This window comes from Coregonus lavaretus, assembly GCF_964263955.1.
Source record: "Coregonus lavaretus genome assembly, chromosome: 26".
NCBI lineage: Eukaryota > Metazoa > Chordata > Actinopteri > Salmoniformes > Salmonidae > Coregonus > Coregonus lavaretus.
Window position 1 is genome coordinate 23,057,662 of NC_140013.1, and position 24,716 is coordinate 23,082,377.

The following is a 24,716-nucleotide window of genomic DNA, read 5'->3' on the forward strand; positions in this document are numbered from 1 at the left end:
CGCGTGTGTGAGAACACCACTGTGCTGTGCCATTTTCTCAATTGACTTCAAGAGTGGTATGAGATCCTCACCTTGTGGCGAGAACAAGAATGGTCACAGAAGGACAGACAAGTAGTTTACTGCCAAGGTTGGAGTTGGAGTTAGTTATGTATGTTAACTTAATATGAATTGTTTCCCCATGCCTTCTTATTGGCATTAAAACAAATACGTGGAGTCTTATAAACCTCATCAAGTCAAATGAAACAATGAATGATGATCAGCAAAATGTCAATGGTTCCACAGTTCTCTTCTGGTCCCACAATCGTATTGTCTATACAACCCAGTCTTTAAAAATAATCTAAGTAAACCTAAACCCTGTTTGTTTCTCAATAATGATGACTATGGTGGTTTAATTCTGAACAAGTTTCATTTCCTCTTGTAACATAACTAGCTACAGATTTAACTAAATCATGACACAAATGGGAACTAAGCAGCATTGCACAGAGCACAGTCAATGTTATAAAACCAGAACATCTTTTTGGCAAGAGTTAATTAGCGCAGTATTAATTATGCAGGCATTTCAACATCCTATAAGTGCCTTCCGGTTTTTATTTATCGATCTTTGAAGGAGGACACTAAAACAGGTTTTAGATGGAAGAATACTTTTTCAAAAGCTCCCTGACAGCATATTAAGCCTTTATTTGACTTGGGAATCGGACAATGAACAACATTTGGCACAGTAAGTAACTTATACAAGGATTCATGTCAATGAGACTAAGTTTGCAGAAGGGAACAACCCCACGGTAAGGAAACGGATGTATTGCATGGTTTCAATCAGTGAAATATCTTAAACATTCAAAATACTGAATTGTCTTCAAAAGATATACAGTTTATTCTATAGTTACTAAATACTAATGCTAATAGTTAAGATTAAGTAAATGAGGCACAGTGGCGCCAAACGTACAGTCAACGTACTGACGTAGGTTGGTGGGAAGTCCCTTTCCTCCTCCGCACCGACTACAAACATGAAGAATACATGTTTCGATGCTGAAAAGGTAGTGTTTTGTCTTTAGAAATACCATTTTTATTTATTTCTCTATACATATAGAAATGAACAATGTCGACCTACATTCAACATAGGCTATGTGCATACATACATGTAGATTTTCGGCAAGAAGGAGGTCAACAACATATTGTGTGCTATGCTACTCAACAAGAGCAAGATAATTACGAAACTGTTAATCATTTTTGCTATAATTGTACAATATGTGTTGCCATAGTGTAGACAGAAGGTTTGACAAATGTGTAGACTATAGGGATCATTCGTCCCTCAGGGCATAGCACAGGGTACAGCCTCGGATACTACAGCCAAAGTTAGTTTTGGCGAGGGTAGCACAAGCAGACCTGCTACAATATCCATTGAGTTCCAAAGGAGTAAACTACAACAATTTAACCCTATGATAGAGAAACTTGACTTTTTCACTTTTATTATGTTTTATTCAGTACAGTGGTTATTAAAGATATGAACTCATTTTGTGATGTTGCAGACCCAGAGTGAGGCTCAGTATGAGGACAATCCAGGCATCGGCCCCTCTGAGAATGAGAATCGTGATGATTGGCATCCTCACCAACCTCTAACAGTATTTATTTAACATCATGGGGAGAGTTGCTTCACAGCTATTTTCAGGTCTCTCCAGAGATGTTCGATCGGGTTCAAGTCCGGGCTCTGGCTGGGCTACTCAAGGACATCCAGAGACTTGTCCCGAAGCCACTCCTGCGTAGTCTTGGCTGTGTGCTTAGGGTCGTTAGCCTGTGGAAGGTGAACCTTCGCCCAAGTCTGAAGTCCTGAGAGCTCTGGAGCAGGTTTTCATCAAGGATCTCTCTGTACCTTGCTCTGTTCATCTTTCCCTCGACCCTTACTAGTCTCCTAGTCCCTGCCGCTGAAAAACATCCCCACAGCATGATGCCACCACCATGCTTCACGGAGGGAAAGATGCCAGGTTTCCTCCAGACGTGATGCTCGGCATTTAGGCCAAAGAGTTCAATCTTGGTTTCATCAGACCAGATAATCTTGTTTCTCATGGTCCAAGCGGGCTGTCATGTGCCTTTTACTGAGGAGTGGCTTCAGTCTGGCCACTCTACCATAAAGGCCTGATTGGTGGAGTGCTGCCGAGATGGTTGTCCTTCTGGAAGGTTCTCCCATCTCCACAGAGGAACTCTAGAGCTCTGTCAGAGACCATTGGGTTCTTGGTAACCTCCCTGACCAAGGCCCTTCTCCCCCGATTGCTCAGTTTGGCCAGGCGGCCAGCTCTAGGAAGAGTCTTGGTGGTTCCAAACTTCTTCCATTTGAGTTGTAGTTCACTGCTCTCTGACTGGTGAGATAACTGGTGCAACATCAAATAATGACTGGTGCAGGATCATCACCTTGTGGTAAGAAAGAGAATGGCCCGAAAGAACGGCAGGGACAACCAGGCTCGGTGGTCTCCCATTCCTAGTATTTACATTATTTGTTAATGAAAACTAAAAGATACCAAGTTTCCCACTGCTTTTCAGTTATGATCAAATCGAATGCCATGGTTTGACAAGATAGTGTAGCTTGTGGACAATGTTCTCAATCAGTCTAAATTACAGATTTAAGCCAGCCTTCTGACCATAAGTGGGAGTTATAAACAAGCCCAATTTTTTTTAAAGAGTTACATTCTGCAGTGAGTAATCTAATTACATAACCACATGCATGAAACGAATCCGTTCCTGTTCTTAAGTATCTGTTCCTGGACACTCCTTGGAATTCAGAGTATGAAAAGGAAGTCTTGAAAAACTTTTGATCAACAGGCTCATGATCTCAAGCTTTGTTTAACCGGAGAAAAGGAACATGGACAACATTTGGATAGATAATAATAATGTTTAACTGAGTCAGTGTGAACTGAAAGTGCATCTATGCAATAACTAGTCGAGTTTTACTAAAGGGCACTATCCTACGGTAAGGAAACTGTGGTTACATACCATCTTCATTTTCAGCATTAGTAACACTTTCTTTGGATAGTCTCAAGTAGATGGTTTGTAGATGTTCAGTAGATGTTGAACAACATTTCAACTAACTATCCACTAACCCTAGCCCTAACCTTAACCCTTAGCCTAGCCAAGTGTGACCTCAGCATTTCTTGAATAATTAATTCAACCAAACACTTACCTTACATGCAAATTCAAAACAGGTACATTTTATTTATATATATACACTTTTCAGCTTTAGAAACAAATTACAAATTAGCATGAGTTCAGACTACAGTAGTCGCATTGATGACGTAGGTCACAGTGACACACTTTCATAGCGACACCCTTTTGCATCCGTACAAAAACAATGGCGCACGAGAGTCTTCTTCAAGAAATTGTAAAGTTTTGACTTAAGAAATATGATGCTTATTTTGGTTGCTAAATGAATGAAAAATTAGGCAGAATAGGTTAACCTACTGGATTGTACATTATTGGAACACGGGTGTACATTATGGGGCCTCTATAGCTCATCCTCTCAAACCTAAATCTACCATCATAGCGGCAAAACATAGTTGAATAAACCACTAATAAGCAGCTTGATAATAACATGACTATGTTCAGTATAGTGCACTGCAAACCTTAATTTAGTTATTACAATCAATTTTGACTCAAATATATTGTGCATATTTGTTCTTAGAAGGATGTCTTAAGGACGACAACAGCAAAAGTAAGAAGTAGTGCCGAATGTGAATTATCTTAATTTGACCAGCGTGACCATAACATAACATTTCAAAAACACTGTGAGTGGCGCAATATGCTGTGAAACCGCTTCAGACTTCAGAATGATACTGTGATGTTTTTGCTCAGTTGTATTACTACCTTTTTGTTAGATTGGAAGCATAGCTATTTAATCCTTTGGTCTTTCTTTAAAAAACACACCATGTATTGTCTATATCTAATTATAGATACATTGTGATATATTACAGAACCCTATCCAGTGTGAGGACAATGCAGAGGCCAATTCATATGTAGTAGTTTATGAAACTGACAGCTACCATTACTCACAAGATGCACTGGTATAAGTTTGTTTTACATTGATTTATCATAGACTTATTGAAATAATAAAATACTTTCTTTGAATGACCGTAATGTCAGGACACTAACAAAATATTTAACTAAAGATGGTTATTTTTTATAGGTTTCATTGCAGTGTGAGGATGACCAATTTGGTTTCAATGCGGTCGTGGTCATCGAAGAGGTGTCTTTTCCTTTACGGAGATGTACTCCATTTCTAAGCTATAACAGGTGAGTTGTCTGTACATTATATTTCAATTACCAGATAACTAAAAGATGGAGACCCAAGTGAAGTGTCAAATTTGATAAAACGAATGTATGAGGTTTGTTCAACTTGGAGGGAAACAGTGATGAGCAGGTAGGACTATGTGGTGCTGCTTTTATAAACACTTTGACATTTAAGGTTATTTTTTTCTTTTTAGACCAAACAACCTTGCAGAAGCAGACAGAGGTCTGTCTGGAAATAATAGTGAGTTGACCAATTATTATCAGGAAACAGTTATGTAATATATATCAAACCAATATTTGGCAAGACATGGATACTTATAAAGCACATTTTTTTGCCTGGAACTGCATTATGAATCCATTATAACAATTCCTATGATATTACTCTGATCTAATTTATGAGAAGGTTTATGCTGTGCCAGGTTTGTGCTTGATCATTGAGATTTGATCTTCCCTCATATTCAGGAGAAATGTTGGATCTGGTGGCAGTAAATGAACAATATTTTCCAAACTTCACTCCAAGACCATCTGACCATGTGCATCTACCTCATACATATCCTAGTGTGAACAACTACCTCACTCAAGGTAAGGGGCAAGGGACTTCAATCAGCACATACAGTACAGACACAAGAATAGCTTTGTACTAAACAATCTTTGTCAGAATTATGTGATGCAATACACACTCACAGCCAGTTTATTAGGTACACCACCCCGTTCACGACAATTGATCGCTCCTACAGACAGTGAGTCACGTGGCCATGACTTGCTATATAAAGCAGGCAGACAGGCATCAAGGCATTCAGATACTGTTCGATTGAACGTTAGAATGGGCAAAATTAGTGAACTAAGCGACTTTGAGCATTGTATGATCGTCAGTGCCAAGCGCACAGGGGGCCAGTATCTCAGAAACGGCCGGACTCCTGGGCTTTTCACGCACCACAGTGTCTAAGGTTTACCAAGAATGGTGCAACAAACAGCTCGTTGATGAGCGAGGTCGAAGGAGAATGGCAAGAATCGTGCAAGCTAACAGGCGGCCCACAAACAGATAAATAACGGCACAGTACAACAGTGGTGTGCAGAATGCCATCTCAGAACACACAACTCGTTGATCCTTGTCACGGATGGGCTATTGCAGCAGACGACCACACTAGGTTCCACTCCTATCAGCTAAAAACAAGAAGAAGCGGCTCCAGTGGGAAAGCGATCACCAACGCTGGACAATTGAGGAGTCTGACGAATCTCGATTCCTGTTGCGTCATGCTGATGACAGTCAGGATTTGGCATAAGCAGCATGAGTCCATGGACCCATCCTGCCTGGTACAGGCTGGTGGTGGTGGTGTACTGGTGTGGGGAATGTTTTCCTGGCACACGTTAGGGCCTTTGATATCAATTGAGCAACAATGTTTCCGACACCTTGTAGAATCCATGCCCGAAGAATTCAGGCTGTTCTGGAGGCAAAGAGGGGTCTGACCCGGTACTAGATGGGTGTACCTAATAAACTGGCCAGTGAGTGAATGTAGCTATGCTTTTCCATGTTCAGCGTTGGAGCTGTCCAGACTGCAGTACAAATAACTAAAGCAGTTGTATGTCAGGGTAAATATGGAGCATTTGATCAAGCATGATTGAGCAAATCAAAAATGTTTTTTTCCCAATGTCTGCACTGTTTCCTATGCATTCTTCTTAAATGTAGTTTAACATATTTAATATGAGAAGGTATTATGCTGTGCCAGATTTGTTTGATCATCAAGATTTTTATCTCCCCTCCAGAAATATTGGATCTGGTGGCAGTAGAAGAACAATATTTTCCAAACTTCACTCCAAGACCATTTGACCATGTGCATCTACCTCATACATATCCTAGTGTGAACAACTACATCACTCAAGGTAAGGGGTATGACTCACTACAACAAGGTACATACAGCCACAACAATATCTGTGTCCTAAATAAATAATCATTGAACTATAACTGTTACTACGAATGATGCCTGAAATATCTAAACGTATAGTAAACTAAATTACTTAATAATTTGTGTTGTTATACAATCCAATACACAGAAGCCAAATGGTCCACTGAGCAATCAGTCCAAATTATGTCAAGCAATATATGTTGCTAAGCTCTGCATTTTCATTAGCTTTGACGCTGTCCGGAGAACAAATAACTAAAGCCAACCTGCTATGTCTGGTTGCATGTCTTGGTAGATATGGAGCCCTCAGGACTGATCGAGCGTTGGTATGAAGAACTGAACATGGTGGACGATGACAAACAGGATCGGGAGGAAGAATGAATTAAAGTGGAGTGATGTTTCTTGAGCATCAGCATACCTGAACAACACAGACAGCAAAATGATGTTCATCAGCAAAGAAAGGGGGTCAGGAAGTGGTGGTTGTCACACAACAGCGTGCTGATGTCACGCAGGACATCATGTTAAACGTTTTACCATATCAAACACATACTATAGCCTTCCTATTTTCTTTGCTTCCTGCTCCTGTGTTGTTTGTAACATTCCTGTAAATAATTTAAAAAAAAACTATTTTAAGTTAAGTTAATAAAGAACAAAAATGTTAATGTTTTGTCCCTCTGGTTCCTAGGGATAGCTGTCATTAGATCTTTAAAAGCCATTTGCTATTTTGACTCACCACCCCTAATAATTCTTGCCAAACACAATGTTTATTCATAAGTAAACAGTTACAAGCATATAGCTATTCTTGGTACCAGTCTGTTTAGCTATCATTCCACTCTTTGCCACTAACATATGGCATATGACACCGAATACAAGGAGTAGAATGTTAGCTAAACAGATTGGTACCCAGGCTAGCATTTTGCATTATACGTCAGACGATTGTGAAATAGCAGACTCAGGCATAATGCAATGTCAGTGTGGGCCTAGAGTACAACTTCAGGGGGAAAGGAAGGGAGCCTCTCACGCTAAACCTGGGCATTTATTTAGGTTTTGAGTGAGCGTGAGCATGAGTGTGAGGGTGTGCGTACGCGTGTGTGAGAACACCACTGTGCTGTGCCATTTTCTCAATTGACTTCAAGAGTGGTATGAGATCCTCACCTTGTGGCGAGAACAAGAATGGTCACAGAAGGACAGACAAGTAGTTTACTGCCAAGGTTGGAGTTGGAGTTAGTTATGTATGTTAACTTAATATGAATTGTTTCCCCATGCCTTCTTATTGGCATTAAAACAAATACGTGGAGTCTTATAAACCTCATCAAGTCAAATGAAACAATGAATGATGATCAGCAAAATGTCAATGGTTCCACAGTTCTCTTCTGGTCCCACAATCATATTGTCTATACAACCCAGTCTTTTAAAATAATCTAAGTAAACCTAAACCCTGTTTGTTTCTCAATAATGATGACTATGGTGGTTTAATTCTGAACAAGTTTCATTTCCTCTTGTAACATAACTAGCTACAGATTTAACTAAATCATGACACAAATGGGAACTAAGCATTATTTCACAGAGCACAGTCAATGTTATAAAACCAGAACATATTTTTGGCAAGAGTTAATTAGCGCAGTATTATTATTATTATTATAATTTTTTGTTATTTTTGTTATTTATTTATTTTAATTATTTTTTTCTGGGGGGGGATGAATCAGCTTAATATTGCAGATAGATTGTATCTTCTATCAATGTAATTGTCTGCATCACTTCCAATCCCCCATGTTTTTTTTTTTATATATTTATTTTTATATATATACTCCCCTTTATTACTTTTCAACCCCACCATCCTTTCCCTACTTGGAGTAAATTAGTGAACAACAATGCCCAGGCCTCTACTTCCGGTCTATACTTACTATCTACACCTTATGGACAGAGTTAATTTTACAATAATTCTATTATATATATATATATATATATATATATTATTTATTTATTTTTTATTTTTTATTTTTTTGCTCCTGAACTTCTTCTACTCTCAACCTCTCCGATCATTTTCATGATGTCCATCCGGTTTGCTTCTATATGCCATATCTTTCTAACTGTGCTCTTTCCCAAAAGCTCCCAACATACAACCTATATACTTATTATGGACACAGTATGCTTACATTATTAGCTATCTTTGTTATTATTTGTTGTTATTTGTTATTAGTCCCATCCTTCAACTCTATTCAATACCTCCCATCTATCTCTTAACACCATCCATATAATATTTCTATTTGCCATATATATTTCAACCGTACTGTGATGTTTTACAAAAGTTCTGAACCTTTCTATTCTCATTGCTTCTACAGATTGTGAATTTAAAAAAACATTTTTGCTAAAAGTATTATTATATTATTGATTGATTGACTATGACTTTTCAGATCACACAGTAATGCTATCTGCAAGGTTAGTTCCAGGTAAATATTGCAATCCTTTAGCCATTCCTGGACCTGTGTCCAAAAACAAGCTACAAATGGACAGAACCAAAACAAATGATCTAATGATTCTGTCTCTTCACAGCAAAATCTGCAGAGCTGGGAAGATTGTATCCCCCATATAAATAACATTCTATTGGTAGCAAGAATTTTATATAATAATTTAAATTGAAAGATTCTAATTTTTGAATCCGGTGTCGTTTTGCGTGTCAGTTCATAAACACTATGCCATGGGATAGGTACGTCAACGATCTCTTCCCAACTATTTTGCAATCTATATGGAACGGCTGTCAATCCTTTGGTCCTCAAGTGAAACTGATATACTTTTTTATTTATCACAGTTTTCCTTAACCAATTATGTTCTTTAATGCAAGGCCGACAGACAAGTTCCTTACTTTCTCCCCCTTCCACTTTCCTCTTCCACTTTTGCGGTAAGGCTGCAATTATTTGGTTGTAATTTTGGGTAGAGCAGACATTTCCACATGTTTTGTTAGCTGCATGTGCGTCATAACTCCACCAGTCCTACCGATGATATCATTTACGAAGATTATACCTTTTTTAAACATTCTGTCAAAAAATAAAGGTTTTTTGTTAATAAGTATATTTGAATTTAACCACAATATTTGTTGCATTATTTGTTCTGTCGTTTCTGGAGGATTAAATTGAAATTGCAACCAACTTTCTATAGCTTGTTTTAGAAATAGTGACATTTGGGAGATTATTTCCTTTTCAAATAACTGAAAGTGAGAGGTTGTAATCTGAATAAAGGGAAAAAGGCCTTTCTTGAACATTGGGTGAGACAATCTTACTAATTTGCTTGAGAACCAGTTCGGATTTAAGTATAACTTTTGTATGACTGAAGCTTTTAGTGATAGGTCTAATGCTTTAATATTTAATAATTTCTGTCCTCCGAATTCATATTCATTATATAAATATGCTCTTTTAATTTTGTCTGGCTTGCCGTTCCAAATAAAATTGAATATTTTTTTCTCATATAATTTAAAAAACTGTTCGCTAGGCGTAGGCAAGACCATAAGCAAATAGGTAAACTGGGATAATACTAAAGAGTTAATCAGTGTGATTTTTCCACAAATTGACAGGTATTTTCCTTTCCATGGTAGTAAGATCTTATCTATTTTTGCTAACTTTCTATTAACATTTATTGAAGTGAGATCATTTATTTCCTTTGGGATATGTATTCCGAGTATATCCACATCACCATCAGACCATTTTATTGGTAAACTACATGGTAATGTAAAAATTGTATTTTTTAGTGATCCAATACGTAATATAGTACATTTGTCATAATTTGGTTGTAATCCAGAGAGGTTAGAAAATGTATCTAGATCCTCTATGAGGCTGTGGAGGGATTCTAGTTGTGGATTTAAAAGAAAACATGAATCATCAGCGTACAATGACACCTTTGTTTTTAAGCCCTGTATTTCTAATCCTCTGATATTATTATTGGATCTGATTTTAATAGCTAACATCTCGATGGCCACAATAAATAGATATGCCGATAGTGGACAACCTTGTTTCACTCCTCTTGACAGTTTAAAACTTTCTGAGAAATAGCCATTATTTACTATTTTACACTTAGGGTTACTATACATGATTTTGACCCATTTTATAAGAGATTCTCCAAAATTGAAATGCTCCAGGCATTTATATATAAACCCCAGTCGAACTTTATCAAATGCCTTTTCGAAGTCTGCTATGAATAGCAGGCCTGGTTTCCCATATTTTCCATAGTGTTCTATTGTTTCCAATACTTGCCTTATATTATCTCTAATGTATCTTCCATGTAAAAAACCTGTCTGATTAGAATGAATAATATCCGACAATACCTTTTTAATTCTATGCGCTATACATTTTGCTAGGATTTTTGCATCACAACACTGAAGTGTAAGGGGCCTCCAATTTTGTAAATGGACTGGATCTTTATATTTTCCACTTGTATCCTGTTTCAGTAATAATGAGATCAGTCCTTCTTCTTGAGTGTCAGATAATCTACCATTTACATAGGAGTGGTTAAAACATGCTAATAACGGTCCTCTTAGTATATCAAAAAAGGTTTGGTATACCTCGACTGGTATGCCATCCAACCCTGGAGTTTTCCCAGACTTAAAGTCTTTAATTGCATCCAGAAGTTCCTCCTCTGTAATTTCACCTTCACATGAGTCTTTCTGTGTGGCTGTTAATTTGACATTATCAATAGCAGTGTAAAAAGGATGGGGTGGGGGGGCAGTGCAAATAGTCCGGGTAGCCATGATTAGCTGTTCAGGAGTCTTATGGCTTGGGGGTAGAAGCTGTTAAGAAGTCTTTTGGACCTAGACTTGGCACTCCGGTACCGCTTGCCGTGCGGTAGCAGGGAGAACAGTCTATGACTAGGGTGGCTGGAGTCTTTGACAATTTTGAGGGCCTTCCTCTGACACCGCCTGGTATAGAGGTCCTGGATGGCAGGAAGCTTGGCCCCAGTGATGTACTGGGCCGTACGCACTACCCTCTGTAGTGCCTTGCGGTCGGAGGCCAAGCAGTTGCCATACCAGGCGGTGATGCAACCAGTCAGGATGCTCTCGATGGTGCAGCTGTAGAATTTTTTGAGGATCTGAGGACCCATGCCAAATCTTTTCAGTCTCCTGAGGGGGAATAGGCTTTGTCGTGCCCTCTTCACGACTGTCTTGGTGTGTTTGGACCATGATAGTTCGTTGGTGATGTGGACACCAAGGAACTTGAAGCTCTCAACCTGTTCCACTACAGCCCCGTCGATGAGAATGGGGGCGTGCTCAGTCCTCTTTTTTTTCCTGTAGTCCACAATCGTCTTGTGAGTTGTCTGTATTTTTTTATGATTGGGATGAACAAAAAATGTATAAATTAAGGGAAATAAGTATTTGACCCCTCTGCAAAACATGACTTAGTACTTGGTGGCAAAACCCTTGTTGGCAATCACAGAGGTCAGACGTTTCTTGTAGTTGGCCACCAGGTTAGCACACATCTCAGGAGGGATTTTGTTCCACTCCTCTTTGCAGATCTTCTCCAAGTCATTAAGGTTTTGAGGCTGACGTTTGGCAACTCGAACCTTCAGCTCCCTCCACAGATTTTCTATGGGATTAAGGTCTGGAGACTGGCTAGGCCACTGTGTTTTGGGTCATTGTCATGCTGGAATACCCATCCACGACCCATTTTCAATGCCCTGGCTGAGGGAAGGAGGTTCTCACCCAAGATTTGACGGTACATCATCCCTTTGATGCGGTGAAGTTGTCCTGTCCCCTTAGCAGAAAAACACCCCCAAAGCATAATGTTTCCACCTCCATGTTTGATGGTGGGGATGGTGTTCTTGGGGTCATAGGCAGCATTCCTCCTCCTCCAAACACGGCGAGTTGAGTTGATGCCAAAGAGCTCGATTTTGGTCTCATCTGACCACAACACTTTCACCCAGTTCTCCTCTGAATCATTCAGATGTTCATTGGCAAACGTCAGACGGCCCTGTATATGTGCTTTCTTGAGCAGGGGGACCTTGCGGGCGCTGCAGGATTTCAGTCCTTCACGGCGTAGTGTGTTACCAATTGTTTTCTTGGTGACTATGGTCCCAGCTGCCTTGAGATCATTGACAAGATCCTCCCGTGTAGTTCTGGGCTGATTCCTCACCGTTCTCATGATCATTGCAACTCCACGAGGTGAGATCTTGCATGGAGCTCCAGGCCGAGGGAGATTTCTTCCATTTGCGAATAATCGCACCAACTGTTGTCACCTTCTCACCAAGCTGCTTGGCAATGGTCTTGTAGCCCATTCCAGCCTTGTGTAGGTCTACAATCTTGTCCCTGACATCCTTGGAGAGCTATTTGGTCTTGGCCATGGTGGAGAGTTTGGAATCTGATTGATTGCTTCTTAGGACAGGTGTCTTTTATACAGGTAACAAACTGAGATTAGGAGCACTCCCTTTAAGAGTGTGCTCCTAATCTCAGCTCGTTACCTGTATGAAAGACACCTGGGAGCCAGAAATCTTTCTTATTGAGAGGGGGTCAAATACTTATTTCCCTAATTAAAATGCAAATCAATTTACAACATTTTTTACATGCGTTTTTTTTTCTTTCTATTCTGTCTCTCACTGTTCAAATAAACCTACCATTCAAATTATAGACTGATCATTTCTTTGTCAGTGGGCAAAAGTACAAAATCAGCAGGGGATCAAATACTTTTTTCCCTCACTGTATATGCATGGAGTCACTCTCAGTCAGATATAAACAGCTGTCATGTCATGACGGCTTCTAACATGTTCTGTCCTGTTGTTGCAGCAGTCAAAACATATCAGGGATGAAGAGCTCCATTAGCTGTGGAAGAAGAGTTGATGCTTTTGACAGAATTTTCTTCGGATAGTATTCAGACCCCTTGACTTTTCCACAGTTTGTTAGGTTACAGCCTTATTCTAAAATGGATTAAATTGTTTTTTTTCTTCAATCTACACACAATACCCCATAATGACAAAGCAAAAATTGGTTTTTAGAAATGTTCACTGATTTACTGAAATATCATAAGTATTCAGACCCTTTACTCAGTACTTTGTTGAAGCACCTTTGGCAGTGAATAAAGCCTTGAGTCTTCTTTGGAATGACGCTACAAGCTTGGCACACCTGTATTTGGGGAGTTTCTCCCATTCTTCTCTGCAGATCCGCTCAAGCTCTGTCAGGTTGGATGGGGAGAGTTGCTGCACAGTTATTTTCAGGTCTCTCCAGAGATGTTAGATAGGGTTCAAGTCCGGGCTCTGGCTGGGCTACTCAAGGACATCCAGAGACTTGTCACGAAGCCACTCCTGCGTAGTCTTGGCTATGTGCTTAGGGTCGTTGTCCTGTTGGAAGATGGAAGAAGGAAGGCCCTCAAAATTGTCAAAGACTCCAGTCACCCTAGTCATAGACTGTTCTCTCTGCTACCGCACGGCAAGCGGTACCGGAGTGCCAAGTCTAGGTCCAAAAGACTTCTCAACAGCTTCTACCCCCAAGCCATAAGACTCCTGAACAGCTAATCATGGCTACCCGGACTATTTGCACTGCCCCCCCACCCCATACTTTTTACGCTGCTGCTACTCTGTTAAGTATTTATGCATAGTCACTTTAACTCTACCCACATGTACATATTACCTCAACTACCTCAACTAGCCGGTGCCCCCGCACATTGACTATGCAACGGTACCCCCCTGTATATATAGCCTCCCTACTGTCACTTTATTCTATTGTATATATAGCCTCCCTACTGTCACTTTATTTTTACTTCTGCTCTTTTTTTCTCAACACTTTTTTGTTGTTGTTTTATTCTTACTTTTTTGTTTAAAATAAATGCACTGTTGGTTAAGGGCTGTAAGTAAGCATTTCACTGTAATGTCTGCACCTGTTGTATTCGGCGCATGTGACCAATAAAATTTGATTTGATTTGATTTGAGATGACCCTTCGCCCCAGTCTGAGGTCCTGAGCAGGTTTTCATTAAAGATCTCTCTGTACTTTGCTCTGTTCATCTTTCCCTCGACCCTTACTAGTCTCCCAGTCCCTGCCGCTGAAAAACATCCCCACAGCATGATGCTGGCACCACCATGCTTCACCGTAGGAATGGTGCCAGGTTTCCTCCAGACGTGACGCTTGGCCTTCAGCCCAAAGAGTTCAATCTTGGTTTCATCAGACCAGGTAATCTTGTTTCTCATGGTCTGAGAGTCTTTAGGTGCCTTTTGGCAAACTCCAAGCAGGCTGTCATGTGCGTTTTACTGAGGAGTGGCTTCCGTCTGGCCCCTCTACCATAAAGGCCCTATTGGTGGAGTGCTGCAGAGATGGTTGTCCTTCTGGAAGATTCTCCCATCTCCACAGAGGAACTCTAGAGCTCTGTCAGAGAGACCATCAGGTTCTTGGTCACCTCCCTGACCAAAGCCCTTCTCCCCCGATTGATCAGTTTGGCCGGGCGGCCAGCTCTAGGAAGAGTCATTATTTAAGAATGATGGAGGCCACTGTTTTCTTGTGGACCTTCAATGCTGCAGAAATGCTTTGGTACCCTTCCCCAGATCTGTGCCTCGACACAATCCTGTCTCGGAGCTCTACGGACAATTCCTTCGACCTCATGGCTTGGTTTTTGCTCTAATACAGTGAGGGGAAAAAAGTATTTGATCCCCTGCTGATTTTGTACGTTTGCTCACTGACAAAGAAATGATCAGTCTATAATTTTAATGGTAGGTTTATTTGAACAGTGTGAGACAGAATAACAACAAAAAATTCCAGAAAAACGCATGTCAAAGATGTTATAAATTGATTTGCATTTGAATGAGGGAAATAAGTATTTGACCCCCTCTCAATCAGAAAGATTTCTGGCTCCCATGTGTCTTTTATACAGGTAATGAGCTGAGATTAGGCGCACACTCTTAAAAGGCACAGCATAACAGGAATGACCCTGGTGGTCCCACTCTGGTTGCAGATAATAGTTTTTTCTGATACATTAGTTAGCCTTCAAAATGCTTTACTTTTGAGCATGAACGGTGCAGCATTTGCGCGAATACAGTGCACCGATCGAGCCATATTATCACCTCGATCACACCGACAGTGCTTGCGTTTTGGGTCACCAGAATTACATTCGTTTTCAATGGAACGCTGCGTTTAACTCTCAGCGCGTTCTGTGTGGTATATATGTTGGATTTATCGAACCTATGCATCAAATTGTATGCGTAGACGGCTTGACAGAAATGGTAGCAGAAGGTGAATGTTGAAGTTTTGTTGCACACATATCCAGATGATGCTGCGTACCATTTTTCTAAAGGACACTGTAGGTGTGTTCCATGTGTAGAATCAACAAAGTTGCGCAAACGCTGCGTTTTCAGGCAAGCTTAATCGAACGCGAAGCAATACACATTGACAACAAATTCGGCCTTCAGCTGTTTGGCTGATCTTATGGACCGCTTGGCATCTTTTGGAAGTAAGTGTTGGCTAAAATGCACAGTTGAATACAGCGTACAAACACGGCTTAAAAAGAGTTTGCATAAGATATCGTTATCCATCTAACTAGCTTACTGCTCAGCTCGTCGCGCTACATAGCTAGCTAACGTTAGCTAGCTAGAAGGCAACACAGCTAAGCTAGCTAACAATTAGCTTAGAGTTAGCCATCTAGCTAAACTATATGTATCATTTTCTTTCACGTAGCTAATCGATTCAACCAGCTAGCTAACTAATCCATCACTTAATTGTCCGCTAGCTTCCGTCTTGAAGTACCTAGCTAGCTACGTTATCTCGCTAACTCTGTTGTTAGCTACTGCTAAACATTACATTTTACATTTTAGTCATTTAGCAGACGCTCTTATCCAGAGCGACTTACAGTTAGTGAGTGCATATATTATTATTATTATTATTTCATTCTGGACCCTGTGGGAAACCTGTGATGCTGGCTTTAAATCTGACCAATAACACAGATTTTAACAGAGGATTTCTAGTAACTAAAGTCTGTACGTATCGTTACCAGTATAATTGGCACGTTTTGCGACATTACTCTGACTTATTTTCAGATGACCCTTCTGACAAGCCCCCATGTCGAGGTTGCTCATCTAACCTGGTGGAACCCTACATAAAATGTGCAGAGTGTGGACCCTCACCTTTCCTTCTCTGTCTCCAGGTGAGGGGCGCACATTGCTTCCTCGGGCATGCGCATAAAACCGTTGATACATTTTGCCTAGCTTGGTAACTTTGCATCTCTACTGACACTAGAATTGGTTTATTCAAATATGTTTCAGTGTTTTACCAGAGGGTTTGAGTTCAAGAAACATGAGAGTAATCACAAGTATGAAATCATGGTAAGATATTGGTGTTAATTGTGCTGTCATCTGATTAACGCATATTTATAATATTTACTCTTCAGTTATCCATTATTTACCAAAAGTATGCTTCTGGCAAAACAATAGTGACCATGCTCAATACCATGCCTCCTCCCTCACACAGACGTCAGACTTCCCTGTGCTTGAACCTGGCTGGACAGCACAGGAGGAAATAGCCCTGCTGGAAGCAGTCATGGACTGTGGCTTTGGGAACTGGGAAGTAGACACGTAGACACACACACACACACACACACACTCTATCTGACTCTCTCAAGTGTCATATATTACAAACTTGCAGACTAGAGGCCATTTGCAGTCTGTGATTTGTTTCGTAGCAGCCCTCACTTTCACTGTCTGCCAATATCAATATAAACATGTTCAAATTGATAACAAAAACATAACTGTCACTTTCCCATTTGACTCTGCACAGGCAGGATGTGGCGTATCAGATGCGCACCAAAAACAAGGAGGAGTGTGAGGCCCACTACATGAAGAACTTCATCAACAACCCCCTGTTCTCCTCCACCCTGCTCAATCTCAGACAGATAGAGGAGGCCCGTACTGCAGACACAACCATTCCTTTCAAACGTCAGTATACACACAACACACCTACTCCTCTGGATTTCTCCCTCCATAGTGATAAGGAGAGTTTGTTTGTCACACAAGTTATCATAGAATTCTGAAGCCATACTACAACATACAATTTAGGCTTTAAAAGAAAATATACTTTTGTGTATGACCTCGACTAACCTGTAGCCCCGCACATTGACTCGGTACCTGTACCCCCTGTATATAGCCTCGGTGTTGTTATTTTATTGTGTTACTTTTTTTATTTTTTTATTTAGTAAATATTTTCTTACCTCTATTTCTTGAACTGCATTGTTGGTTAAGGGCTTGTATGTAGGCATTTCACCGTAAGGTCTACCTACACATGTTTGTCAAGAGGGCCCTTTCAGAGCACTAGGTAAAAATACTATATTGGTTTTCCTCCCAGCCACTGACGACCCCCCCAGGCCCACCTTTGACTCCCTGTTGTCTCGAGACATGGCTGGATACATGCCTGCCAGAGCAGACTTCATGGAGGTGAGAGGAACTAGGGCCTTAAAGCATCCATGCGTTTAGTAGTTCCAATCTCACAAGCCATAGTCAAAGACATAGACATTCAATTTTTCTGTTCTTCTGCATGTTCAAAGAACATTTCCCCATGTCATAATGAGTATGTCCTCATACTCCTGGCACATTATGATTGGAATCATAGGAAGTACTTAAAGATAACCAAGACAGAACCTTGCCACCCTGCTTTTGTATGCATGAATGAAATATTAGTTCTCCAGATGGCCGCCTCACTGCAGTCTTATTGAACTCTGACTCATCTCCTTGTACCTCTGTGATTCTCTCCTGTTATTTGTCATCCGGTCTAGGAATTTGACAACTATGCTGAGTGGGATCTGAAAGACATAGATTTTGTGGATGACGACTCAGACATACTACATGGTGAGTTGAAAGTGCTATCATTGTATTTGAAATGAGAGAAAAGTCAAACCCCGCTTTCAATAGAGATTGGGAGTGTATGTTTATTGTACATGTACTGTGTTTTAATATCATAATTGCCTTGTCCGACATATTTGTCTGGTTCTTTCTAGCGCTGAAGGTTGCCGTTGTTGACATATACCATTCAAGGTTAAAGGAGAGAGGAAGAAGAAAGAAGTAAGTTGAAATGTTTTGCATTTAACAATGAAGATGTATTGGACTTATTCAGCTCAAATATCTTATAATCTTTGCCCTTCATCATATGTCTATAATACTTTGCAAATGTTGCCACAAGAACATTTAATTGCTTTCCAAAATCAAAAATGTGATACCTACACAAGTAACACAACACTCTACTAACACTAGCCTATTAGGATAAGTACTGAAGCACTGGTTCAGAATCACCGGTTGCTATGAATGCTGAAAGGCTTAAACATTACACAACTGTCAAATTTGAGTATTCTTTGATGAATTTGAGACGGTCATGGATTGTCACATTCCGTCCTCTGCCCCCTTCAGTGTGTGTCAGTACTGGTCTTGGCCACGGTGGTCATACCATTAATGTGGTAATACATCCATCACTAAATCAAACTTAACGAGTTGCTGCTCCCCTAACTCTGTGGAATGGCATGTGGGGCAGGTATGGTATGTTAGCTGGCCAGAGCTCCCAGGACCCTGCATGTCTGGATGTGTCCCAAATGGCACCCTATTCCCTACATAGTGCACTACTTTTGGTGGGCCCTGGTCAAAAGTAGTGCACTATGTAGGGAGTAGGTTTCCATTTGGGATGCAAACACTGTTAGCCTGCCCACTGCCCCTCAAGCTGCCCCCACCCCCAGCTGGTGACATGGCAGAGGCCCAAAGCAGTGACCCTTGACCTGCAGGCCACAGAGTTCACAGACGCAGTAGGCCTCACTGTCAGGTCCTGTTTCACATCACAGGAAGGCTACTTGTTGCAAAGCTGTTCTATGTCACAATCACACCTTCAAGCTATGTGGTTCAGGTTCAGCAGCTATATGGTACCATCACTCATTCAATAAATGTCAGTCTAAACCCTCTGCTCTTTTCACTCACTCTACCTACCTGAGAGTTGCCTGGTATTTACCAATGGACGATATTTTTGGCTTTGCTGTCTTAATGTTGTGTGTCTTACAGGATCATCCGGGACCATGGACTGATCAACCTGAGGAAGTTCCAGAGTAAGTGCTCTCCTAACAGATTAGTGCTGGGCTGTAGAACTCCCAGGAGACCAGGCGTTAATATAACACCCAGACTGAATATGCATTATGTATCCATGGTTGCATGTAAACAACTCAGTTGCAATAATGATCAACAGTAACCTGTGTGACCCCGGAGGCACTGCCGGTGCTCTTATTTACGATGGAAGCTGAGACTAGCCCAGTGTGCCAGAGTGCCGCATCATAATTATTGCTCCACTATGAATAGATGCCTATGAAATGAACACTGCAGGTCTAATGACCAACTGTATTGGAGCTTTATGAGCTCTTATAGATCCCCTCTCCATGGGCAGCGTTTCGTCTAGCTTGGTAATATAATCCATTTTCATGTCAAGCTTTTTATTCATGGGAGATGGGAAGACAAGACACTCCCTGAATATATTTATCCAATCAGTTCCTCCTTTTCCTTTACCGCCCAGTGCAGTGCTATTTCCAGGTGATGCCCTGTGAAATTGGCTGGGGTTTTAGGGGTGGAAGAGGATACCCTTATGTTTTATTTATTATTTACCAGCCTCCAGTCTCCACTGCCCTCCTCCTCCCCCTCTCTCCTCTAATCTCTCAAGTCTTTCAAGACAAAAGAGAACCCAGAGTTGCCGTGGAGCTGCAGCCTGGTTGTCATGGAGACTGTCAAAGTGTGTGTGTGTGTGTTTGTGTCACACAGTAATGGAAGCTGTGTCCAAGCCTTGGTGACTCACAGTGTCGTGCCTGGGCTGATCATGCTGTTGCTCCAGGCAGTTTGACCAACAGTCTCACTCTCCTTATAGGCATCAGTACCTCAGGACCCCCAACCCAGCCCATTCCTGTTATGGAATGTTTCAAATCTTTGACTTTGCTCAGCAGGACATTGACTCTACCTGTGTGTGTTTTTCTGCTATCTACACGTTCCTATCACTGTACAGCCTCCAAATCAATGAGGAACTCAGCTGCCAGTTTGCAGACAGACACAGATGTGCGGGCCGCCAGCCTTGAGCTGCTGTCATACTACCCCACATTCACTGTGTACAGAATATAGATCTATCCAAGCAATCACAATGTCTGCAAAGCCACCAGAGTCCACTCAATATATACCTTGGGTATACAGGTAGATTCTTATGGCATAAAGTATGAAGTGGCTTTGACTAAATAGGGAATATCCTGCCATTTGGGACGCAAACATAGTGGCAATGATTTGAAAGGAGAGCAGCACCGGCCCTTGAGGAGGGGTGAGTAGGGTGGTACGGGGTGAAATGTCCATCGGGGGAGCTTTTACACCATTCACGGCCACGGCAGGGTATCTCACTGATGCAAGGGGATCACTCAATGTGTGATGTCTGGACATTTCCTCCTCTGGTGTTCCTGAAAAGCCTCTAATTTAACAAGATTGAATGTGATACAGATCTCCAATACAGATCACTGCTGTCATATTCTCTACAACAGGACTGCCCAACCCTCTTCCTGGAGATCTACTGGTTTACAGTCCAACCCTAATTTACCACAACTCATTCTACTTATTAGCTGCTCACCAAGACCTTAACTAGCTGAATGTAAGGTTGGGGTTAGACTGAACCTACAGGATGGTAGATCTCCAGGAAGAGAGTTGGGCAGTCCTGCTTTACGATAACAGCTACGTCTCATGACCATTGTGTTTTTGTCTTCCAGTCCTGGAGCGTCGCTACCCTAAGGAGGTACAGGATCTGTATGATGCTATGAGACGTTTCGCCAGGGTGGTGGGCTCCACCGAACACGACAAGTTCATAGAGAGTCATGCATGTGAGGATGACATTATTATATTGTACATGCACACACAGTAGACATTTGATGTTAACACCAATATAATTGTTTCTTACAACCCCTCTCCCTTTGGTCTACACAGGGAGCAGACACACATCCTGTGATTCCCCTGTGTTTAATATTGTGGGTAACACTAAGCTCATCGTCGTGGTAATGAACCTGTCAGATTATCTCCTGTCCTTAAGCAGCAGCAGACTCCCAACGGCTGGCCTGCTGGAGGTCACATGACTGGATGTGTGAACTCCCTGTGAGTGAGAGGCGTGTGTCTGTGGCTGAGACACCATCTCCTTCTGATTAAAGGGCTGTGGCGCTACTCCTTTGTTGTGTCAGAGAGAGCAGTAGTAGAGGTAGAGGCCCTGCCTGGGCTACAACTCTGATCTGATGTTCAGCTCTGATGTTGGGAAGCACAGATCTGAGGGGTAAAGAGTTCAGCTTTCTCTGTCTGAGGGGTAAAGGGTTTGTCTCCCTCTCTGTTCGTCCGCCTGCCTGCCTGTCTGCAGTAGAGACCGGTGAGGTGAGTGTGGACAGGCCTCTCTGACCTCATGTCCTCCTTGTCTTTCAGTGGAGTTTGAGCTGAGGAGAGAGATCGGCAGGCTGCAGGAGTACAGGAGAGCAGGGATCCAGTCCTTCTGCAGTGAGTCCAGTCTACCCATCTAACCCTGTCACCCCTACTGCCAGACAGTCCCCCTCATATGTTGTGTCCCAAATTGCACCCTATTCCCTATTTAGTGCACTACTTTTGACCAGGGCCCCATACAGCTCTGGTCAAAAGTAGTACACTTTGTATGAAAAGGGTGCATTTTGGGACAGAGCCGGAGCCTCATTAGTAACTCCCTTGTGTCAGCCAGGACCCAGGGCTGACTGACTGCACCAGTAACCCCCTCCGCTCCTCTGTGCCCCCCTGCAGGTGCCAAGGTGTATGAGCGTGTGAAGCACGTGCGGGAGGATGAGCGGAGGAAGAGGACCATGCTAGTTGATGTGCTGCAGTACATTCAGGACGGACGGGCCTGCCAGCAGTGGCTCAGCAAACAGGCTGCCATGTGAGCCCCGTCCTCTTAACCTTTAGTCCAATGTTCCACAATCAATTCCTCTGGACCCCGTGGTTGTACATTCATGTTCAAGTCAAACACTAGCCCACCTGATTGCACTAATCAAGGGCTTGATGGGCTGGGCTATAATTTAGATACCACCCACCAGTTTATTACTAACTGCAACAAGCAGTTCATGATTGTTTATTTTTTTTATGTAGAGCTGTTCTTGTTTTGTTATTTATCTTAAGCCCAGCTCTTGGGGGTTCTCCAAGTTCTGATAATTATTCTTCATTAAAAAAAAAGAACTGCTAGTGTGTGATTCACTCTCTCTGTGGACGAGGATCCGGATTGTGAGAAGTGTGGTGTGTGTGTGTGCACTGCTTGTAGTGACACTATTCTCTCTCTTCACAGTGACGCAGGTATCACTCCTGTTGTCACCACCATAACAACATCAGGTAAGGGGTCTCTTCCTCTCCCTCCCTTTGCGTTCTCTCTTCTTGTCATGGCCCCAGGTGGAGTCACGTTAATGTATTCTCAGAGACGCTCATTCAGAAATACGCTCGACAAACAGGACCGCTATGCATATCTGTCTCTAGCTTTATCTTCCCCGTTTCCGTTGTCATTCAGTAACCTCTAGTGCACAAGTAGGACACATCTATGTACACTCAGTCATTTCCACACAGCTATATTTACACTAATTTGCCTATTGTAAATATTTATCTTTATTTTCCAACAAAATGGATTAACTGGATTTCATCAACCTGTCAGTTTGTCATTTAAAACAGAGAACAGTCAGGTTTTTACATCTGTTTAAATGTGTGTGATTGATTGTTCCACAGCAACAGGCAGGAGAAGCGCCCCTCCTCTCAACCTGACTGGCCTGCCAGGGACAGAGAAGCTCAACGACAGGGAAAAAGAGGTACATATAGAATTACATCTAAAATCCATTCTATTACATATGAATTCTAGGATCTCTATGGATGTAAGGCTCTTAGCCCCACCAGGGCAGTACATGAAGGGTTAAACAGTTCGAGTGCATCCCAAATGGTACCTTATTCCCTACATAGTGCACTACGTTTGACCAGAATGGTACCCTATTTCCTACATAGTGCACTACGTTTGACCAAGTCAAAAGTAATACACTCTATGGCTGGGCTCTCCAACCCTATTTCTGGAGAGCTACCCTCCTGTAGGTTTTCACTCCAACCCCAGTTGTAACTAACCTGATTCATCTTATCAGCCAGCTAGATTAGGGTTGGCACAAAAATCCACATTACATTAGCTCTCCAGGAACAGGGTTGGAGAGCCATGCTCTATGGGGAATACAGTGGCATTTGGGACGCAGTCATAAACAGTGGGTTGGGGTCATGGTGACTGGCATTGTGTTGATGTAACATGGCATCTCTCTCTCTCTCTCTCTCTCTCTCTCTGTGTCCTGTGGCTGTCTGCAGTTGTGCCAGGTGGTGCGTCTGGTGCCAGGTGCCTACCTGGAGTACAAGCAGGCCCTGCTGAACGAGTGCAGGCGGCAGGGTGGTCTACGGCTGGCACAGGCCCGGGCACTCATCAAGATCGACGTCAACAAGACACGCAAGATCTACGACTTCCTGATCAAGGAGGGCTACATCAACAAGGCCTAGCTCAGCCTGGGACATAGGATGTGTCCTAAATGGCACCCTATTCCCTATATAGTGCACTACTTTTGACCAGAGCCGGGTGCAATTTGGGACACATCCAGAGTCAGGACTGTTCCAGCAGGGATCATGGCTGGACTGGACACTAACTAATACATTTTATACTCATGTTGTCTTGGTGAAATGATGTTGTCACGTGCTGTGAGACCTAAGTTTCAATGGCCCTCCTTTGTTTGAATGTTTGTTTTTCTATCGTGTCTCTAAATTTGTCATCAACTTCAGGTTCTACATTTTGCATCAGTCTTGCCTTGTATATGTTCTAACTTCTAACCAAACAGACATACCTTCCTATTTGTACAGTACTTTGTCAGTGACACAGGAGCAGATAAGAAAATGACTATTTATTTATCCTGTTATAAAATGGTTTATGTAAAAAGTATTACAGTATATGGTGTAGTATTTTACTTATTCTGAATGTGTAATAGCACAGTTACCTGTTATTCATGTTATTACATGATAACCAACTTTCCATCATAGCATCAGTGCTGAGTTGCTCTATCAAAGCAGGTTCTGTTAGTGACACCTCTCCCAGACTCCCAGTTTGACAATGGGCTCCATCTCTGATTCGATTCCTTCTCTGCCAGTGGAGTGGGTCTGGGGTCGTATACATAAAGTGTTTCAGAATAGGAGTGCTTATCAAGGATTAGATCACCCCCATCCATGTAATCTTATTCTTTAAGATGTATAAGGCAAAACTGATCCTTGAATCAGCACTCTTACTTTGAGATGCTATATGAATACAAGCCCAGGTGTGACAAGGGAGAGATGTAACTAATGCTAACTACCACATAGACCCAGTCAGCCAGCCCAGTGGCCTCTCCTTCCTCTCTCTCTACTCTGATGGCATTATCAGAGCAGCGGCGTCACATCAGCCAGCGCTAATAGTCTGATTACTGCTCCAGATCCCCCTTTGATGATAAGGAGGAGGCTGCTTCCTGAAATGGAGGCCTTGGGCCTGGAAATGTGCTCAGCTTACAGGGATG

The 24,716-nt window shown here is 41.9% G+C and overlaps 1 protein-coding gene and 1 long non-coding RNA gene across 3 annotated transcripts; both read left to right on the top strand.

Moving 5' to 3' along the window:
• Positions 1-2,728: 2,728 nt before the first annotated feature.
• Positions 2,729-7,624, top strand: LOC311101588. 2 transcript variants are annotated; one of them, XR_014609931.1, is made up of 7 exons: positions 2,754-2,959; positions 3,957-4,046; positions 4,169-4,275; positions 4,467-4,513; positions 4,735-4,854; positions 6,037-6,153; positions 6,469-7,475. It is a non-coding gene; the product is annotated as an uncharacterized lncRNA (long non-coding RNA). The 2 variants fall into 2 exon arrangements; XR_014609930.1 differs by lacking the exon at positions 3,957-4,046 and having other exon boundaries at positions 2,729-2,959; positions 6,469-7,624.
• A 7,851-nt stretch (positions 7,625-15,475) lies between these two features.
• On the top strand, positions 15,476-24,104 carry tada2a (transcriptional adaptor 2A). The gene is made up of 15 exons (XM_084142425.1): positions 15,476-15,584; positions 16,168-16,274; positions 16,393-16,452; positions 16,598-16,693; positions 16,908-17,061; positions 17,468-17,556; positions 17,895-17,967; positions 18,117-18,180; positions 19,159-19,202; positions 20,880-20,990; positions 21,574-21,645; positions 21,919-22,051; positions 22,454-22,497; positions 22,882-22,961; positions 23,494-24,104. Exons 1-15 carry the CDS (start codon positions 15,560-15,562, stop codon positions 23,677-23,679), a joined length of 1,338 nt encoding a protein of 445 aa, XP_083998551.1. The 5' UTR covers positions 15,476-15,559; the 3' UTR covers positions 23,680-24,104.
• The last annotated feature ends 612 nt before the right edge of the window (positions 24,105-24,716 follow it).